The sequence below is a fragment of the Scyliorhinus canicula genome, chromosome 20 (assembly GCF_902713615.1).
Source record: "Scyliorhinus canicula chromosome 20, sScyCan1.1, whole genome shotgun sequence".
Classification (NCBI taxonomy): Eukaryota; Metazoa; Chordata; class Chondrichthyes; order Carcharhiniformes; family Scyliorhinidae; genus Scyliorhinus; species Scyliorhinus canicula.
The window spans coordinates 30,552,258-30,567,677 of NC_052165.1; the positions used below are offsets into that span (position 1 = coordinate 30,552,258).

Sequence of the window (15,420 nt, forward strand, 5' to 3'; positions counted from 1 at the left end):
CCTGTTGTGCTGACCCACATAACTTGGAAAGAAATAATTGAATAAGTGCCTTTAGGAAATGACGAGACTCTAAGCAACAACAACCTCTCATGTGTTCCAGCATATCTGCACATACAGATGAATCTTTCTTGTATTGAGTGAATGTTTCTCATTGATGCGTTTTTGCACAGAGCTGCTTTTGTTTGGGCAGACTGGGTTATGTTTGTGTGCTCTGCTTGATCTGTGGCACTCTTAAAAGATTGGAGGGCAGATCCCAGAAAAGGGAGGAGTTGGGGGATGATGGGGAGGGAGACACCAGTGAGGGAAAAAAGTGCCGGTTTGCCGAAGCAGCCATCATCCCGACGTCACGGTTTCTCTCCAAGGACTGATCAAATCAATCAGGATAGAGGGGAAAAGGAACGGCGGCACACATCACCCGTCCTCATCACAGGTAAGGGCTGGAAATACCCCGGTACGGGGATGGGAGAGAGTGCTAGCTCTGGCTGCCTGGATATTCTTCTCCTGTAGGTCACTGTGTGGAGGATGTAAATTTCAACCCCCGCCCCCTTTGTAATATCAGTGAAGGTCAAAGTGAGAGCATCAATCCAGTGCGACCCCTGGAGATGGTTAGAGGGTGGGTGGCTCAATGTGAGCTATATTATCCCGGGACAGGTTTAGGTAACGAAGGGGCAGCATTAACCCCAATTGTCAGAGATACAGCTTCGGTCTATATTTAGACAAAGAGATCCTGACTGGCATTTATCCGGGGTAATTATTAAATGTGCGCGATGTGCACAGTATTCATTTCATGGGGTCGGCTGCGATAGAATTCCGATTTTATATTGTGTATTAAGAGGAGACGGGAGGGAAGCCCCCTTGTCATGTGATACAGCTGAACATGCTGCAATTCCTCCCAAGCCGGTGTGTTTGAGAATGAATGGACGGGGGCGGAGTCTGACTGTACACAAGTATGTCTTATTGCTGCCGACTTCAGTCAGCTGGAGCGTCAGAGTGGGAAGGGCTGGAGCTCAGCGATCTGGTTCGCCCGTTCTGGATGAGATCATGTGGCTCTATTTTCCCCTTGGCTGTCAGCTCACACACACACAAAGCTGTTCAGATGGTCTGCTGTTTTCTGATGGTGGGGGTAGGAGGGCTTTACAAATTGCGCTTCAAACTATGTTGTGCAATCTAAATCAAGCGGTCAGCAGTGTTTAAACCACGCACCTCCATCAGTAAGGATAACCAGCCTATGTCTCTTCTATAAATTGAATTGTGCCCCCCCCCCCCCTTCGTGTCACTTTAATCCTATTTTTGAAGTGAATTCTACCCCTTGCGTTCTCTTTCTGACCCAGTTTCTGAATCTGTGGTCACCTTTGGCGTACTTTCCTCATCTTCTCTACCAAATTGCAACGCAATTGCTAACTAGAAGCTACACCGTTTCGACAATGTGTTGGAAGCTGGAATACCATTTTAGAATGGTTTCAGAAAGGGTTTGCAGGTCAGCTATTTGCATGTAAAGTTTATTTTATCTGAAAGAAATAATTTGTGTAGAATCCCTACAGTGCAGAAGGAGGCCATTCGGCCCATCAAGCTCACAAGGCTAAATCGCTGGCTTTTAAAGCAGACCAAGCAGGCCAGCAGCACGGTTCGATTCCCGTACCAGCCTCCCCGGACAGGCGCCGGAATGTGGCGACTAGGGGCTTTTCACAGTAACTTCATTGAAGCCTGCTCGTGACAATAAACGATTTTCATTTCAAGCCTGTACCGACCTTCTGAAGAATACCCCACTCAGGCCCGCAACCCTGTAAACCCCACCTAACTTTTTGGATACTCGGGAAAATTATCACGGCCAATCCACCTAACTTCCACATCTTTGGACTGTAGGAGGAAACTGGAGCACCCGGAGGAAACCCACGCAGACATGGGGAGAATGCAAAACTCCACCCAGACAGCCATGTAAGGTCAAAATCAAACCCAGGTCCCTGGCCCTGTGAGGCAGCAGTGAGAACCACTGTGCCGCCCAAACACATTTCCCAAACAAATCTGATCTGCACATTCTGTCTCTATTTGTTTTCAATAGTGAGCAAAAGAGATTGCTTGTTGGCTGGTGTTTGATTTTCTGTGAGTCTCATTGATTTGCACTTAGCCAGTGTAAATATTTCAGACCATTAAATAAAAGGATTGTGTGCATTAAAAATATCTATTTTTTGAAATCAGTGCAGTTGGAAAGATACTTGCTCTGATCCATACTGTGAGAGTAGTGCTGTGACTTGGGTGATGTTTAGCAGAGTGGGGTAGGGTGATGCTTCCCGCAGTCTTTAATTTTGTTTTGGAGTGCCTGCTGCTCCATTCATAATGAACAGGGTTGATCACAAATTCAATAGTCTGATCCTGCCTTCCACCCCCCCCCCTCCCCTCCCCTCCCCCCATATCCCTTGAACCCTTTAGCTCTCAGAGCTATATCTAATTCCTTCTTGAAATCACACAATGTTTTGGCCTCAACTTTGTTTTGTGGTAATGAATTCCACACATTCATCACTCTTCACCTCAGTCCTAAAAGGTTTACCCCTTATCCTGAAACTCCGACCCCAAGTTCTGACTCCCCCCACCATTGGGAACATTCTTTCTGAGACTTCCCTGTCTAATCCTGTAAGAATTTTACAAGTTTCTATGTAATCCCCTGTCGCTCTTTTTCACTCCAATTAATATAATCCTAACCAACCTCGTATGACAGGCTCACCATCCCAAGAATCCGCCTGGTAAACCTTTGCTGCACTCCCTTCGCTGCACTCCCTTCACAGCAAGAACATTCTTCCTCAGATAAGGACACCAAAACTGCACACAATACTCCAGGTGTGGTCTCACCAAAGCTCTACACAATGGCAGTAAAACATCCATATTCCTGTACTCAAATCCTCTGGCTATGAAGGCCAATGTACCACTTGCCTTCCTTACTGCCTGCTGTACTTGTGCACATTTAGGTCTTATTGAATATCCACCTCTCTCAATTTGCACCCATTAAAATAATAATCTGCCTTCCTATTTTTGTCACCGAAGTGGATAACATAATTTATCCACATTAGGGGCAGCAGGGTAGCATGGTAGTTAGCATAAATGCTTCGCAGCTCCAGGGTCCCAGGTTCGATTCCCGGCTGGGTCACTGTCTGTGTGGAGTCTGCACGTCCTCCCCCTGTGTGCGTGGGTTTCCTCCGGGTGCTCCGGTTTCCTCCCACAGTCCAAAGATGTACGTGTTAGGTGGATTGGCCATGCTAAATTGCCCGTAGTGTCCTAATAAAAGTAAGGTTAAGGGGGGGGGGGTTGTTGGGTTATGGGTATAGGGTGGATACGTGTGTTTGAGTAGGGTGATCATGGCTCGGCACAACATTGAGGGCCGAAGGGCCTGTTCTGTGCTGTACTGTTCTATGTTCTATGCTGCATCTTCCTCACAGCTCACCCTCCCATCCGACTTTGTACCATCTGCAATCTGGAGATAATACATTTAGTTCCCTTGTCCAAATCATTAATATATAATGTGATCAGTTGGGGTCCCAACACAGATCCCATGGCACTAATGTCACTGGACTAGGAATTCCATGGCCAAGGCTAATGGTGAGGGACATGGGTTCAAATCCCACCATAGGTCTGGAAATCGGTGAATAATCTGGAATTGAACACTCATCTCTGTAATGATGGCTATTTATTTTGTTTAAAAAAAAAACAATCTGGTTCACAGATGACAGATGTCCTTCAGGAAAAGAAATCTGCCATCCTTACCCGGTGGGGCCTACATGTGACTCGTGAGCCACAGCAATCTGGTTGCCTCTTGACTGCCCTCTGAAATGATCTAGCAAGCTACTCAATTCAAGGCAAGTAGGGATGCCAACAAATGCTGACCTTGCCAACGACACCCACGTCCCATGAAAGAATACATTAAAAAAAACTATTTGTAGGTAATAAAGTAAATACTTGCATTCATATTGTTATGGGCCAGGGTTTAGAGAACCCCAAAGTGCAACGTGTTCACCTGACCCACAACTTTTAATAGATTGTGGTATGGGGAGCACACAGCTCACTCTCTAGGTGTAGTACAGGAGAAATGGAAAAGTATTTTTAAAGCAAAACAATGTTTATTCGATGAACTCAAGTTAACTTTTTTTAAACATACAGTGAACATCTTAGCAACCATTAATTCAAATACAATCCCCAAAGAATACAACACTACGTAATTCTTAAGCTGTCCTTTTAACATCCAGAAGACTTACAAAAAACCTTTTAGCAGAAGCACATCAGATTAAAGTCACTACTAAGAGCAGTTATTAGTTTTAAATTATTAGTGGGGTTGAGGAAGTGAGGGATGTAAAAGTGAAGACTGGGTTCATAGAATCCCTTCAGTGCAGAAGGAGGACATTTGACCCTCATCACAGTTACAAAGTCTAAAAAATACAGAAACAGTCTATTCGGATCAATGGTCCATGCCAACGCTTATGCATCAGAAAAACATCCCCTTGCCCCTTGACACCTAACCCATCTATTCCTAATGTTTCTATATTGTTTACTCGTAACGGTGGCCCACGGCTGCCCCCCAGCTTTGGGATTTGGCCAGAGTGACTAGATCCCAGTCTATGTCTGGGAGCTTGGGGAAGCTTTCCCCTCCAATCAGCATGGCCAGTATCTGGGCCACATATCCCTGCTCTCGGTTCCCTCCGGTAGGTCCACAATGCGGAGGTTTTGCTGGTGTGAACAACTCTCGTAGTCCTTCACCTTCCCCTTCACCGTTCCCTGTGTCGCCACAACCTTGCAAACCCAATCTCCAGTGAGGCAATCCAGTCGCTCTGGTTAGTTGTAGCCTTCTCCAGCTCTCTGATCATCGCCTCCAGTGTCTCTGGTCATCGCTCCGCCTTTTCCAGCACCGCCTGAAAGGGGACCAGTGCCTCTGCTACCGCCTCTTTCACCGTCGCCATAATTTCTAATTTGATGACGTCTCTGCAATTGCTGCTCCTGTGTTTGGAGGTCCATCCATTTATCATAGGTAGCCCGGCATATACCCTGGCAGCTCACATCATTCGGATGTGGTCGATTCCTCCACCCAGCGTGTTTGTTGTCGCCTCAATTAGCGGTCACTGGACCTGGTGAGTGGGCCAGGAAAGAGGGAAGTCGCCAGGGTGGAGGTTGGCATCGGGCAACCAAGTGAGCCACCACTACGTTGCGGTGCTCCTATGGCACTTGTGGCGCGACACCCCCACCTCAACTCCCCCACCTCTTCCACAAAACCAACCACCACAACCCGTGAGCCAATCATGTGTCGTGACTTGCAGGATCACCTGCCGATGAGGCGGGCACTTCTGGTGTTCCCTGCTCCCGACCCCAGCCCCAAGCAGATTCCAGAGAGGAGTCGGCAACGGACAGCGAGGTGAGCCCCGAAACTCCAATCCAAGACACCCCGGAGCACCAGTCCGGGGTCAGAACTGACTTTCCATCACAGCCATCACCATCGTTGGAGGATTACCGGGCGGAGGTTTTTAGGGTAATTTCTAAAGTGATGCACCTGAAAGTGGACCCCGGCACTCGGGAGGCCATATTCGGGGTGTTGGACCAACCGGGATTGGAAATCAGTGCGGAGGCAGATGTTGGAGACTTTGCCTCGTTGATAGCCCGAAGGCAAATCCCCGTAACCCAATAACCCCTCCTTTTTTTTTTTTTTTTTTTATAAATTTAGATTACCCAATTATTTTTTCCAATTAAGGGGCAATTTAGCGTGGCCAATCCACCTACTCTGCACATTTTTGGGTTGTGGGGGTGAAACCCACGCAGACACGGGGAGAATGTGCAAACTCCACACGGACAGTGACCCAGAGCCGGGATCGAACCTGGGACCTCAGCGCCGTGAGGCGGTTATGCTAACCACTAGGCCACCGTGCTGCCCTCAATAACCCCTCCTAACCTTTTTTGGTGACTAAGGGCAATTTATCATGACCAATCTACGTAACCTGCACATGTTTGGACTGAGGGGAAGGATGGATGGGTTCTACAATTCATAGGCATTATTCATGGTGCACTTTCAAGAACTGGATAACATCAAACATTAGTTGGTTGGGAGGATTTTGGGGGAGGGGGACTGTGTGTGTTAATGGGCGGGGCCCCCAGGTCAGACACTATGGTGCCCCTCCCACTCAATCCCAAGCCCACCCCATGCCTACCTCCAACTTTCATCCACCCCCCCCCCCCTTCCAGCACGCCGCCGCCCCTCTGCTGCGTGATATTGTGGAGGACGCAGCAGCCCACCACGTAATGGGAGACCCTCCTAGCGTATACAGGAGGGCCCTTCCAGAGCGGACCAGGCACCTGAACCGCATCGTCAGGATGCTGATGCACCACTAGATCATGACCCTGATTGCTGCAAGGGCATCATTGTAGTAGGTCTCCGCTTCTGTCTGTGACTTCCAGATAGGCATCATTAGCCACGACCGCAGTGGATAACCCCTGTCGCCCAGCAGCCAACTGCACACCCTGCGGGGCACCTCAAAGGGTTAGGAACTGTCAAGTGTGCCAGGATGAAGGCTTCATGCACACTGTCCGGGCATCGGGCGCAGACCTGCAGGATGTACACTTCAGGGTCTCACACCAACTGCACATTCATCGAGTGGAACCCCTTTCAATTTGTGACGACCGATTGGCCGGCGCTCGTAGGGGTACATGCATCCTGTTGAGGTGGTGGACCTCTGTTATTTAAGGATGACATTCAGACAATAGTAAAGGATGACATCGGTGCTATTGAGCATAAAGTTGAATCCATTTGGATGGAAATCAGGAATAGTAAGGTGAAAAAGTCATAGATAGGAGTAGTCTATAGGCTACCAAATAGTAACATTACGGTGGAGCATGCAACAAACAAAGAAATAATGGATGCATGTAGAAATGGTACAGCAGTTTATTATGGGGGTTTTTATCGACATGTCGATTCGTTTAACTAGGTTGGTCAAGACAGACTTGAGGAGGAGTTTACAGAATGTATCCGCGATACATTCCTAGAACAGTATGTAATGGAACCTACGAGGGAACAAGCGGTCCTAGATCTGGTCCTGTGTAATGAGACAGGATTGATTAATGATCTCATGGTTCGGGATCTTCTCGGAAGAAGCGATCACAATATGGTGGAATTTAAAATACAGATGGAGGGTCGAAGGTGAAATCAAACACTCGTGGTTTGTGCTTAAACAAAGGAGATTACAATGGGATGAGAGAAAAGCTAGCAAAGGTAGACTGGGAGCAAAGACTTTATGGTGAAACAGTTGAGGAACAGTGGAGAACCTTCCAAGCGATTTTTCACAGTGCTCAGCAAAGGTTTATACCAACAAAAAGGAAGGATGGTAGAAAGATGGAAAATCGACCGTGGATATCAAAGGAAATGAGGTAGAGTATCAAATTGAAGGAAAAAGCATGCAAAGTAGCAAAGATCAGTGGGAGACTAGAGGACTGGGAAATCTTTAGGGGGCAGCAGAAAGCTACAAAAAAAGCTATAAAGAAGAGTACGCTAGATTATGAGAGTAAACTTGCTCAGAATATAAAAACAGATAGTAAAAGTTTCTACAAATATTTAAAACAAAAAGGAGGTAAATATTGGTCCTTCAGAGGATGAGAAGGGCGATTTAATAATGGGAGATGAGGAAATGGCTGAGGAACTGAACAGGTTTTTTTGGGTCGGTCTTCACAGTGGAAGACAAAAATAACATGCCAGTGACTGATGGAAATGAAGCTATGACAGGTGAGGACCTTGAGATGATTGTTATCCCTAAATGAGGTAGTGATGGGCAAGCTCATGGGGCTAAAGGTAGACTTGGGAATGCATCCCAGAGTGCTAAAAGAGATGGCTAGGGAAATTGCAAATGCACTAGACTCTGGGGTGTTCCCGGTGGATTGGAAATTAGCAAACGTATCACCACTGTTTAAAAAAGGAGACAGGCAGAAAGCGGGTAATTATAGGCCAGTTAGTTTAACTTCGGTAGTGGGGAAGATGCTGGAATCTATCATCAAGGAAGAAATAGCGAGGAATCTGGATGGAAATTGTCCCATTGGGCAGAAGCAGCATGGGTTCATAAAGGACAGGTCGTGCCTAACTAAGTTAGTGGAATTTTTTGAGGACATTGTGGTAGATAACAGGGAGCCAATGGATGTGGTATATCTGGATTTCCAGAAAGCTTTTGACAAGGTGCCACACAAAAGGGGTCTGCATCAGATAAAAATGCATGGCATTAAGGGTAAAGTAGTAGCATGGATAGAGGATTGGTTAAAGATGATTTTGAGTTGGGGACCAAGTGCAATGTGTCCAAGTTTGCAGACGTCACTAAGATGAGCAGTAAAGCAAAAAGTGCAGAGGATATCGGAAGTCTGCAGAGGGATTTGGATAGGTTAAGTGAATGGGCTAGGGTCTGGCAGATGGAATATAATGTTGACAAATGTGAGGTTATCCATTTTGGTAGGAATAATAGCAAAAGGGATGTTTTTTTAAATGATAAAATATTAAAGTATGCTGCTGTGCAGAGAGACCTGGCTCGTGCATGAGTTGTAAAAAGTTGGTTTACAGGTGCAACAGGTGATTAAGAAGGCAAATGGAATTTTGTCCTTCATTGCTAGAGGGATGGAGTTTAAGACTAGGGAGGTTATGCTAGGGAAGTAGATTTAGGACTGACCTGAGGAGGAACTTTTTCACCCAAAGGGTTGTATGGAATTCCTTGCCCAGTGAAGCAGTTAAGGCTCCTTCATTAAATGTTTTTTAAGATAATGAGACATAGATTTTTGAAGAATAAAGGGATTAAGGGTTATGTTCGGGCCGTAAAGTGAAGCTGAGTCCACAAAAGATCAGCCATGATCTCATTGAATGGCAGAGCAGGCTCGAGGGGCCAGATTGTCTACTCCTGCTCCTAATTCTTATGTTCTAGATCACCCCCGGATCTGGGGCATCTCTGAGATGCCAGTGAATCCCGCTGTAATCTGGTGGACTCATTGAAATGGATGTATTGTGCCGACCGGGCATATAGGGCATCTATGATGACACGGATGCACCTGCGCACTGAGGTCTGCGAGATACCGGACAGCTCCCCATTCAGTGCCTGGAAGGACCCTTAGCGTACAAGTTCAGGGCGGCCGCCACCGGGAGTGGGTGTCCTCCCCCATACTGCCACAGTTCTAGGTGCGCCATGATCCTGCAGATATGTCACACGGTGCCCCTGCTCAGCCGTAGTCTTCGATGACACGCACAAGAGGTCTTCAAAGGACAAGTGCTGCTGGTACGTATGAGGCCTGATACTGTGCCTCCTTTCCACCTCCTCCTCAGCCTGTTGGGCGGCTGGCTCTCTCTCCGTCCTCACCGGATGTCTCCTGTTCCTCTGGGGCATGCTATGCTACTCCAGGACGCTCCTCGAGCAGCTCCTGCTCGTATAACCTCAGTGCATCCCCCAGGGCTGTGGCGGATACAATGAAGGCCGCCATTCCTGATCGGATTCTGAAGTCCATTGTGTATAGGGGGTGAAAGGTAGACGTGTGCGTACCCCCGTTCACAACCAGTTCCACTGGGCTACACAGTGGCCCAGCCTCCACTGCAGCCACCGCCTCCTCCCTCCTCCCATCCCACACCCACTCCCAGGCATTCCCCTGACACTCTACGCACTGCATGCACCCTTGGCCTAGTCGGTGCCTGATACAGTGGGGGCTTCTGGCCCTGGCACCCATCCCTGCCTGCAGGGGTACTGGAGGTTGGCCATACTCATACCAGAGGTACACACTGCAGCCCCTATCCAGAGTCCTCCAATAGGGGCTACTGCATGCGCTCCCCTTGGGTAGGCCATGCGGTGTCTCACCAGAGGGTGGTGCTCTGTTGTGGGGTAGGGGTGGCGGGGTTTAGGGGGGGTGGAGTGCAGGGGTACTGCGATGAGGTCACCCATACAGCCGGTGTCGCTCTGTGGAACCATGAGCCACAAGTGGGCGGTCAGAGGGGTGCACCAAAAGATGGCTGCCTTGCAGTCTGCGACAATGGCGGTTTGTGCATGGACACCCCAGTCCCAGGGGGTCTCCGACCCCATGGCAAATCCCCTGGTAGACAATGCCTCAAGCCAGCCCTGCCAGTGGCCGGATGGGCAGCCCACAATGGCGCCTCTGGGAATATGGCCTACTTCTTCTCTCTCCCTCAGCAGCCATGACGCGTGTTTCCCGGAAACCAGAAGTGAACATTGCCGTTGGTAATTCCTCCTGGAGGAGGCAGAGCATCTCATGGGAACCCCAGAGATAACTGGGTCAGGTCCGTTAATGGTATGTCAACGTTGGTTACTGTATGTGTGGAATAGAATGCATTGACGCTGCTGTTAAGCCACTGGAGCATGGCATTCTATTGGAAGCCCGGCACTGGCCCATGCGCGATTCTCTGCCCAATCACATTTCGCGATTCCGGCGTCACTGGATGGAGAATTCCACCTGCTATCTCTCTGTTCTGGCATAATTCCAGTAAATCTCTTTTGCACCTTATCCAGTGCCTCTATAACTCTTTTATGATATATTCACAGTACTACAAGTATGGTCTGACCAAGACTCCCTCCAAATTTAACATTTGCTTTTCATATTGGCAGCATGGCAGCACAGTGGTTAGCACAGTTGCTTCACAGCTCCAGGGTCCCAGGTTCGATTCCCGGCTGGGTCACTGACTGTGCGGAGTCTGCACTTTCTCCCTGTGTGTGCATGAGTTTCCTCCGGGTGCTCCGGTTTCCTCCCACAGTCCAAAGATGTGCAGGTTAGGTGAATTGGCCATAATAAATTGCCTTAGTGTCCAAAATTGCCCTGAGTGTTGGGTTCGGTTACTGGGTTATGGGGATAGGGTGGCGGTGTGGGCCTGGGTAGGGTGCTCTTTCCAAGAGCCGGTGCAGACTCGATGGGCCGAATGGCCTCCTTCCACACTGTAAATTTTATGAAATCTATGAATTTCAATTACTTCACAAATAAATATAGTTGTTCTCTTTTGATGGCCTTATTAGACTGCTACTTTTATTGATTAGTAAATCTGTATCACCAAACTTAAATGCTTATTTGCCAGGTCGTGTATGGCCTCCTTTTTCTTCCCATCAAAATCTTTAATCCCATATTTATTTATATTGAAGCTCATTTGCCAATTATGCACCCATTCCATTATGCTATTAATGTCTCTATGTATTTTGCCGCAGGCCGCCTTTGCATTAACTATATCCAAATGTTGATACCAATTTTGAAACTGTACTTCTAACTCCTGAGTCCAAATCATTTGTGTGGATTGTGAACAACTGTGGGTCCCAGCACTGATCTTTGCGGAGAATCAATCCCCACCAAACTGAGTAACTGCCTTCCACCCCAAATTAATGCTTTATGTTTTGGATCCAGCTTGCTACCATTCTGTGAATTGCTTCCTGACACCACGAGGGGGAGGGGGCGGGGTGGGGGGAGGATTTTCCGGCAGGAACTTCTGGTCCTGCTGATATCTGTGGATTTTGTGTGCGCCGCAACCTCCGCCGCTGGGGAATGCTCCATTTGGGGGGGGGGGGGGGGGGGGGGGGGGGGGGGGGGGGGGCGGCGCCGCCATTGGCGGGTCTGGAAGGTCCCGCTGGCGGGAAAGGACGGATAATTTCTGCCATTGTTTTAATATTGTCAGCCTTTCCCCTCCCTATCTCCATAATCACGTCCAGCAGAACAACCCTCGAAGATATGCACTCCTCCGATTCTAGCCTTTTCTCCTTAAAAAGTAGAAACACACGGGTAATATTGTCTGGATTATTACCTGAGCCACTAACTTATTGGCAGAGGGCCAATAGGATTAAAGAGGTAAATGCATGACTCAACATTGGTGTGGGAGGAATGAGTTTGAGTTCATGGGACATTAGCACCAATACTGGGAAAAGAGGGATCTGTTCCATTGGGATGGCTCCACTTGAATCATGCCGGGACCATTGTCCTGGAAAGTCGAATAACTGGGGCTTCAAACTAAATAGTGGGGAGTTGCGTGGAAATTTTAAAAAATCAAAGTGCAAACAGAAGATAGGAGTGTAGGTTAATGATGAGAATGCGCATAGCATTCAGATTAAAATTAATGCGTTACTGGGGCTTCAAACTAAATAGTGGGGAGTTGCGTGGAAATTTTAAAAAATCAAAGTGTAAACAGAAGATAGGAGTGCAGGTTAATGATGAGAATGCGCATAGCATTCAGATTAAAATTAATGCGTTTACAGTGCAAATAGAATCAAAGGCGTATCATTTGGTGGTGATTACTGAAACATGGTTACAAGGAGACCAGTCTGAATATCCAAGGGTATTCAGTGTTTCGGAAGTATAGTTAGAAAGGGAAAGGAGATGGTGTAGTAAGGGTAGCCTCAAGGGACAATACATAATGTATTCAAGACTATTTCTTAGAACAATATGCCATTGAATCAACCAGCAGGCAGGTTATTTCGGATTTAGTATTGTGTAAGGAGATGAAATGAATTAGTGATCTTGTAGTAAAGGATCCTCTGAGGAAGAGCGATCATTGCATCCTTGAATTTCAAATTCAATTGAAGGCAATAGTGTTCTGGTGTAATCTGATAGGCATGAGGACAGATTTGGAACTAGTGGACTGGGCAGATAGACGTAGGACGGTTGATGAACAGCGGAAGATATTTAAGGAGATATTCAATTGCTCCCAAGTAAAATATATCCAGAGAGGAATAAAGATTGTAAGAGGGTGAAAATGTATCTGTGACTAAGCAAGGAGGTTAAAGATAACATAAAATCAAAAATTAAGGCCTATCATATTGCAAGGATCAATGGCAGGTGAGACGATTGGGAAACTTTTAAAGACTAATAATGGGTTACTAAAAGGTAATAAAAAGAACAAACGTAAATTGTGAAAGAAATTTAGAACAAAATAGAAAAAAACAGATTGTGAAATATTCAAGTACACACAAAGGAAGAGAGTAGCTAAAGTCAACATTGGTCCCTTAAAGAACAAGATTTTGGATTTAATAATGGGGAACACAGAAATGGCAGAGGCACAAAATCTACATTTTGCCTTGGCTTTCATGGTGGAGGACACGAGAACTGTTCCAATAGTAACAGTTATTGCAGATGCTGTTGAAAAGGAGGAATTTAAAACAATTGCCATCACAAGACAAACTAGGGAAAATGTACTGAACAAACTATTGGAATTAAAGGCAGACAAGTCTACATGGCCTGATGGCCTACATCCTAGAGTCTTAAAGGAAGTGGAGGCATTGTTCATAATATTCCAAAATTACCTGGATTCTGGAAAGGTTCCAGTGGTTTGGAAAAAAGTCTAATGCAAAGTCCCTGTTCAAAAAGGGAGACGGGCAGAAAGTAGGAAACTATAAATCAGTTAGGAAATTGCTGAAATCCATTATTAAGGAAGTAGTGGCGGGACATTTGGAAAGTCAAAACGCAATCCATCAGAGTCAGCATGGTTTTACGAAGAGTAAATTGTGTTTGCCTAATTTGTTAGAGTGCTTGTTACATCGTCAAAGAAATGTGGATAATGGGGGTCAGTATCTGGACTTCCAGAAGGCATTTGTTAAGGTGCAGCACAAAAGGTAAGATCCCACAGGATTGGGCTAATATATTAGCTGTAGTAGGGTATTGGCTAACCAACAGAAAGCAGGGAGTGGGGTTAAATGGGTCTTTTTCTGGTTGGTGATCTGTAACTGGTGGGGTGCCACAGAGTTTGGTCCTTGGGCCTCAACTATTTACAATCTATAGTAATGTCTTTGATGCGGGGATAGAATGTATGATAGCCAAGTTTGCAGATTACACCAAAATAGGTGGAAAAACAAGTCGCAACAAGGAAATAAGACATTTACAAATGGATATGGATAGGTTAGGTTAAGTTAGGTTAGGTGATTGGGCCAAAATTTGGCAGATGGAATTTAGAGTGGACAAGTGTGAAGTTATCCATTTTGGTCAGAGGAATAAAAAGGCAATTTATTATCGAAATGGAGAGAAACTACAAAATGCTTTGGTGCAGAGGGATGTGGATGTTGGTATGCAGGTGCAACAGGTAATAAGGAAGGCAAATATGGAATGGAGTATAAAAGTAAGGAAGTGCTGTTGCAACTGCATAGTGCATTGGTGAGACCATATAATAGGAATCGCTTATTGTCACAAGTAGGCTTCAATGAAGTTACTGTGAAAAGCCCCTAGTCACCACATTCCCGCGCCGGTTCAGGGAGAACGGTACGGGAATTGAACCCGCGCTGCTGGCTTTGTTCTGCATTACAAGCCAGCTGTCAATCACCTTAAATCTGTGCCCCCCTCCCTCCCCCCCCACCCCGGTAATCTGTCCTGCATCTTGGGAAAATAAGCGGTCTACTCTGTCCACTGTGCTAAACTAGCCCCTAGTATCTGGAGTACTATGCAAAGTTTTGGTCCCTTACTTGAGGAAAGGACATGAATGCATTGGCAGATGAAGGACATAAATGTGGTTCAACAAAGGTTCACTAGATTGATTACAGGGTGAAGGACCTGTCCTGTGGAAAGAGATTGAACAGTTTATGCCTGTACTCGCTGGAGTCTAGAAGAATGAGAGGAAGTTTAATTGAGGTATAAATGATGCTAGAGGGGATTGACAGGGTAGATGAAGGGCAGATGTTTTCCCTTATTCAACATTATAGAACGAGAGGCCATAGTTTTAATCCAAGGGGCGGCAGATTTAAAACAGGAATGAGGAGAAATTACTTCACTCAAAAGGTCATGAACCTGTGGAATTCTCTACCCCAGAGTACAGTGGACACTGGAATACTAAACAAATTTAAGGAGGACATAGAAAAGTTTTAATTAGTAGCGGGATAAAGGGGTATGGGGAGCGGGCAGGAAGGCAGAGGTGAGGCAGATATAAGATCAGCCATGTTTGTATTGAATGGTGGAGCAGACTCGAGGGGATGAATTGCCTACTGCTGCTCTTAGTTCTTCTGGTCTGCATTCCTGATTTGAATTGTTCCCTCGCTTGTCAAAACCCTGTTTCTTCTCCCTTATGCTCTAACTCTCTCTCGAACTCTCTTTCCCCCTTAAAACAAACACCATCAATCAATTTGCTCTTCTGTCTCATGTCATTAGGTGTAAAATTTAGTTTTGTAATTCTTCTGTGTAACATCCTGTCATATTTTATTACATTAAAGGCACACTACAAACGCAAACTGTTTTTGTTTTGGCCACGCCAAACAATTCAAAGTTTTTTGTAACCAAATATAGATTGCAAAGCAGTATTATTTGACTGGCTAAGCATATACATAGTAAAGGTTCTAATTGCATCATAGTTATGTTTTACAGATGATGTCCTTTGTAAATATACAGCACAAGTGATTTGTGTTAAATGGGTCTAAATTGAATTATAAATGTCTAAAATATTTTTCATTGCAAAACAGCCTGTGATTCAATTGTTTTATT

The 15,420-nt window shown here is 46.1% G+C and overlaps 1 protein-coding gene across 2 annotated transcripts in view; it reads left to right on the forward strand.

Annotated features, from left to right (window-relative positions):
* The first annotated feature begins 287 nt into the window (after positions 1-287).
* LOC119954722 (monocarboxylate transporter 2-like) overlaps positions 288-15,420 on the forward strand; it is a 177,178-nt gene continuing 162,045 nt past the window's right edge. The window contains exon 1 of one of the 2 annotated variants that reach the window (XM_038780230.1): positions 288-430. Coding sequence is in view for 1 of the 2 variants with exons in the window: in XM_038780229.1 (XP_038636157.1) it covers positions 10,243-10,281 (39 nt within the window). In the remaining variant the exon portion in view is untranslated. Of the gene's footprint in view, positions 431-10,170; positions 10,282-15,420 lie in introns of those variants that run through there. The other variant, XM_038780229.1, reaches the window with a different exon arrangement.